The 6,000-nt window shown below is 44.2% G+C and overlaps 1 protein-coding gene across 1 annotated transcript in view; it reads left to right on the forward strand.

Annotated features, from left to right (window-relative positions):
- Positions 1-5,742, forward strand: part of LOC108792295 (unconventional myosin-X-like) — a gene marked incomplete at its 3' end in the record, with an annotated part of 64,068 nt that extends 58,326 nt beyond the window's left edge. The window contains exons 6-10 of the mRNA XM_018563036.1: positions 1,681-1,805; positions 3,912-3,925; positions 4,069-4,153; positions 5,212-5,315; positions 5,613-5,742. Of these exons, the coding sequence (XP_018418538.1) occupies positions 1,681-1,805; positions 3,912-3,925; positions 4,069-4,153; positions 5,212-5,315; positions 5,613-5,742 (458 nt within the window). The remainder of the gene's footprint in view (positions 1-1,680; positions 1,806-3,911; positions 3,926-4,068; positions 4,154-5,211; positions 5,316-5,612) is intronic.
- Positions 5,743-6,000: the final 258 nt, after the last annotated feature.

The raw sequence follows: 6,000 nt of genomic DNA on the forward strand, positions 1-6,000 counted from the left end.
GTCTCCTTCTATATGAAGGGGCATGTGCTTATGTCAAATAAATCTAGAAGATTGTGTATACGAAGATTGTGTATACCGTGACCTATGTGTGTATACCATTTGTCTACTTTGCGGTTTTGTTGTAGTTTTTTTTCTTGACCTATTAGAATTCCTACATAAAATTCCCTGGCGGTGAATTCAGCATGCCATCCCCTATACAAGGCTTTCCATTATCTCGCTGGATATTAGTTGGTGACATGTGACAACGTACAAAAATTCTCTGCATGGGACATGACTCAGTATTTACACAGCTCCCACATTGTACAGAATAGAGTGCTGTTTGTACAAGCTTGTGATGACCTGGTTCTATGTCCAGACAGGAAGCTCCTTAAAAGGTTCTCTTTTAGTACAGTCAAATGCAATATGGACAGTGCCGAAAACCATACCAGCCAATCTCAATCTAGATACAGTAAACATACAATTGCAGTTAGGTTACCCCCGCGCTGCAAGGGTTAACTGCTCGCTTTTTGTAAAGCAATTATATATTCACCCGACCCTCGATACCAGTGGCTGCTAGACTGGTCCCTGTAGCCTCTTTTCCTTTGAGCTCCAGCGATCTAAGGACCATGATGTCATCACATCTAATGCAGGTCCATTAGACGTGAGGATGCCGAGGGTTATGCCACAACCGGAGCAGAGGGGAGTGCTGACCACCATGGGACTGAGGATCAAGTGACTACATCTCCTCCCTTTTTTTTTTTTCCAGCCCCCCAATACACAAAATGAGCACTTAACCCTTGCAATGTGGGAATAGCCCCACTGCAATGGTATGTTTTTTTTTTTAATTCCCAGAGTTCTTTAGAGCCCTATAACTTTTTAAATGTGGAGCTTTCATTAAATTTACTTTAAACATGTAATTATTTCATCAGTTTTATTAAACTATTATTTTAAGGGGGTAAATGGCTAAGCTGGCCATATAACAGTAGTTTTGATTTTAATAAGGTCAAATCGGTGTTTTTTGATCGATAGTTTTTGACCATAGTGCCGAGGAAAATGGAAGGAGCAGGATGGAAAATCTTTCTTCAACGTCGGAAGTTCTAGCCATTGGTGGAACCACCAGGGTCGCAGAAGTTGCATGTGCAACCGGGTCCTGGCGCTCCACCGCTTGTTAGGGGCCCGGAAAGGAAGAAAAGAGTCTGACGCTGGTAACCGCTGAGGTGCCGACATTGCCTCATGGGACCCCTCCAAGCATGCAGCAGGCCTTAGCTTATTACACTTATAATAAGGCCAACTTGTCCTCGTTGCAGCAGCACTGCATTGACAAGCAGGAGGACGTGCTGGAAAGATACAAAGGTACCGGGCACACATGGTTTCTTGGACTGGGGCCCTGAGGGTTTCTAGTTACGCCTCTGGTTCGAGCAGTGTATGTGGGTTTTATTTTTTGGCAAACTCCATTCATTCCAAAATTGAATGTTAAATCTAAATTAAGTTTTTAACAACATTCCTCAAGTCCCTGATGACCTCATCCAATGTTCTGATGAGGTTTTTCATTTGAATGTTCATATGACAAAGCTACCAGTGTATGGCCAGCTTTAGCATTGGGCAGAGTTAATTCAATACTGACAGACATATGGACTGTGCAGACTCACTCCATGTTTTTAATGTTGCAGCTTCATCATTTTTATTTTTATCCCTCCACAGCCCGATCCTGGAAGCTTTCGGAAACGCCAAGACAGTTTATAATAACAACTCCAGCCGCTTCGGGAAGTTCATCCAGCTTCACTTCTCACCGCAAGGACACATCCAGGGTGGTCGCGTGGTGGACTGTATCCTTCTGAGTGGCATTGGCTGCCATGCTGGGTGCAGGCTCAGATCTGCTCACCGGTTTTATTGGGAACCTGAAAACTTTTCTTTTTCTTGCAGAGGATGTGACATTATTTATTGGTCCAAAAGTGAAGGCTTAAAATGGAATTCTCAGTTTCTAAACAGATCTAAACAAAAGTGATGCTGAACGTGTCATCAGATGTGCCTTTTCTACCGATTCCTGTTGCTGGCAGATGCAAATGTAGCAATCCTGTGATTGCAAAAAGATCGGGAAAAAAAAGCAGATCGAGCTCATTTCTTTCTTGAATTATTCCCTATGCCGTAAATAAAAACGGACATAAACCTAAAAATGTGTTCTGCCTTACAATAAATGCAGAGCGCAAATTGATGTAAATCTGCAGATGCCGATTAGCTATTCATCATTCATTCCGTTATGATTTTGGTTGCATAGTTTTAAAGGGAAAGACCACATTTTGCAAAAAGATAATAAATGTGTACTTCATTGAAAAAAAGAATGCATTTACTTTTTTTTTTTTTGCATTGAAGCCAATAAAGCCTTGCAACCGGGATCAGTAGATCCTGGGTGCGATGCTCTGGCTCCTGCAGACTCTTCTTCTTGCCCATGTCTGTACCTCAGTACCAACATGCAGTAATGGGAGTGAGGGAGGAAGAATAAATGAACTAGAAGTGTGGTGACGTCATGAGTTCCTCTGGCCCAGTGGCTATCATCTTGCCGAAGGATCTGTGAATGAGTGACGCGGCTGTGTGGGTGGAGCCGTCCCTGTTCTGGGAAAAGAAAACTAATGTGGCTGCTGCATCTAAGGACCTGTCAGCTGCAGAATTTTACATTTTTGTTTTTAGATATGCCATTTACTCATGGCCAGATTTCCCACAAGGCCAACCGAGGCCCGGCCTCGGGGCAGCTAGGAATAGATGGGCAGCAGGGGTGTGGAATTCCTATCTCCCAATGCCCGAAACATGCAGATCCGGGCGCTGTGCAGGTAGTTTTCTACATTTAGCTCTGCTTTGGGCAAGCAGGGCTAAATGTACAGCGGGGGAGGCCGCCGCTTGTTTTGTACAATTGATCTCGGCGAGTTTGCCGAGATCACTTTTATGCAACCTGCATACGGGGGGGAGGCAACAACTCCAGCTTCTGTTTGCTCCAGTTTTGGTCAATTACCCCTCAATGTCTTTTTATCTGTTCTAACAGTCCTATCTGAAAATGAGAAGAATGGGGGGGGGCATTGGGGAACCTGGCATTGGGGCAGCAAAGAGAGTAAATCCAGCTCTGCATTTACTGCTGTCCTTTACCCTGGTGGGAAGATATCCCTCCACTTTTGGTCCTGATTTGACATCTGTCACTTGGCTAGGAGTTGACTCTTCCTGGTTGCTCTCCTTAAAGTACATTTACATATATTCCTAGGCTGTTGTCGCTGATCGCCTTAGAGCAGAGGTAGGCAAATTCTGGCCCTCCAGCTGTGGTGCAACTACAAATCATATGAGGCATTGCAAAACGTGACTATCAGTGGCAGATGCATTGTGGCATGTGTAGTTTCAGGACCGCTAAAGGGCTGGAGTTTGCCTAGCCTTGCCCTAGAGGGATCTCTTTAGTAAAATATGGTGAATACACTTCACAAAGCGGCACCAGAAAGGTCAAAAAACGGTCACATCTTGGCTGGGGTCACGTATAGCATCAAGTCCTAGACATGCGATTAAATCCTGGTCAAAACAAAATTCGTTTTTTGGTGGAGTTCTATCTTGCATGTTGACCCCGTAGTTGGGAAGATCCACGTCTGCAACAGTTTCCTTCTTCCACATTGTGTGGATACAGATTAGCTGCTGTATAATATGCTCACTGAGCTATCAAATACCCAGCTGCCCAACAGCCAGTCTGGGAAAATATTAATACCCTTTAGCCTGGACAGTACTGGAGCTCACAATTGGAAAGTGCCCATAATCTGATATGTACATTTACTGTGATAACTAACCCAACTGGAGTGGTGCTTTAATGTATCTGATCCAACCAGATGCAATAAAGGGAGGAGGTAATATTTGCCAGGGGAGACATGTTTAAATTTTGTTTCTTTCCTTAACGGTTGGCCAACCAGATCTGTTGGAAAAGGTAAGTTTGGTGGTTTCTCCATACAACATACTGTATGTGTTGTGTTTCTTGTGCCTATTGGGGTCCTTCCCCTGGTCTCTGGGGTCCCCTTCCAGCAGGGCAGATATAACCATGGCGGATCTCTGTCCTCTTTCAACCTGTAGACCCGAGTGACGCGGCAAAGCCCCGGAGAGCGGAACTATCACATATTCTACGCTCTGCTCGCCGGTGCCGATGAGGAGGAACGAGGTGAGCAATCGGAGTGTCTTTTTATATATTGTTACTGCTCTTTCTGACAAAACGATGGTTATTGAGCTTGGCCATCAAATCAACGGTTAACATTTTGTTAAAGGGAACTTGTCATAAATGGAAGATGTTGGTGACCATTACTGACCTCCTTATGAGGCTGTCATGCTGATCTGCTGGTTTTGGTTCATGACAGCCAGGCCATTAACATTTTCAGAAGGAAGTCCATATTGTATCTAATTTGTTTCTCAGATATTGGATAACATATTTCTTTTAGGGCCCATTCACACTTCTCCATCCTGAGTGTTGCGTTAAAGCAGCCAACGGACAAAAGGCGGACATGCAGCATAAACTGAATGAAGGCTATTGTATGTGGCATAGCCGGTGGGATCTGCGGCTGCTAAATATGCCATAAGCAACCTTTGGTTGAGCCGGGTAATGCCGACAGGACATTTTGGCTAATTCCTGCAGAAATCTGTGCACTGTATGGCCAGCTTTAGATGGGTGTATTTTAAATGGGCATTAGGAGATAAACAAATGAAAGCTAAACACACCAGCTAATGCTTTTCTAAGCTTTGCTTATGAAATTTGCATTACCATCTTATCTAGCTTTATTTCCTTTGTCTTAGACTAGAACGTTGATTGGAGTGTCATGAGGTTAGAGGTCACTTGAAGTCTGACACATGCATCCTGACGGTATGAAATCTACTGTGCAATCCATTATTTTCTGAACCTCAACCATTTTAATCCTTTTGAGTCCAGTACTTGTTTTCTTGATGGGGGTTAGGTGTAGGCTTCTAATGCACCAGCCCCCCCACATCCCTGCCAACTGATTTTGGATTTCAACTATTGGTGCAGTGCTCTTTCTCCCATATACCCCAAAAGTTGCAGCCTGACCTCTCACCCTCCACACCCACCAGATGGGAAACAGAATGTGAGGGCAGACAGTTCACAGGCCAGAAGCTCAGACTTCAGGTGACCTCTGGTTGCAACCACAAGTTCCTTTTTATCATTTATGACAACAACACCTGATAGCCATCGATTTTGGGTTGGTTTTTCAGAAGCTCTCTGCCTCTCGGATACTCACTCTTATCAGTATCTCTGCAACTCTGGGTGTGTGACGGTAGAAGGCCTTAACGATAAAGAAATGTACGAGAAAGTTGTGGTGAGTTTATTTTTCTGAGAATATCTTCCTTTTTCTTAACTCCTGTTCTAGAGAATTACAGCCTTGGAATATTTTTGCTGCCTTATGGTTGAAATACAGCAATTCACTGTTCTGCACCTTTAAGCGGAAGTGGATTTTGGACCAAGCAGGTGTTTGATGGGTGACTCTCCCAGAAAGTGGAAAACAAAGATCATGGTGGCCTGAGTGCCATAGTGTCTCATGAAGGGTTTAATACCCCTGTGTGATGACCCCTCGCTATCCATTTCCTCTAATATCACTTTTTTTTTTTCTGGTCAGACCGCCATGCAAGTGATGGATTTCACCGATGAAGATATCAGGGAGGTGTGGAAGCTGTTGTCTGGGACTCTACAGCTGGGGAATCTGGAGTTCATGACGGCCGGGGGAGCCCAGATTACAACCAAAGCTGGTAAGTGCGTCCTCCAGATCCATAGCACGGTAAAGGGCAAAGCCTGTCTGTGATCTTTCATGGATGGATGGATGGATATCTGTCTGGCTGTCTATAATATCTTCCTGCCAGTAAAATATCTGTGTATCTCAATCTCTTCATTTCATAAATGGAGATCTAACTAGCTGTGTGTATAGTGTGTCTCTCTCCCGCTCTCTTCCTTTTTCCTGCTTTCTCCCCATCTTCTCTCTCTCCCTCCCACTCCTCCTTTTTTTTTTT

Source organism: Nanorana parkeri, unplaced genomic scaffold (assembly GCF_000935625.1).
Source record: "Nanorana parkeri isolate BGI_ZX_2015 unplaced genomic scaffold, ASM93562v1 scaffold626, whole genome shotgun sequence".
Classification (NCBI taxonomy): domain Eukaryota; kingdom Metazoa; phylum Chordata; class Amphibia; order Anura; family Dicroglossidae; genus Nanorana; species Nanorana parkeri.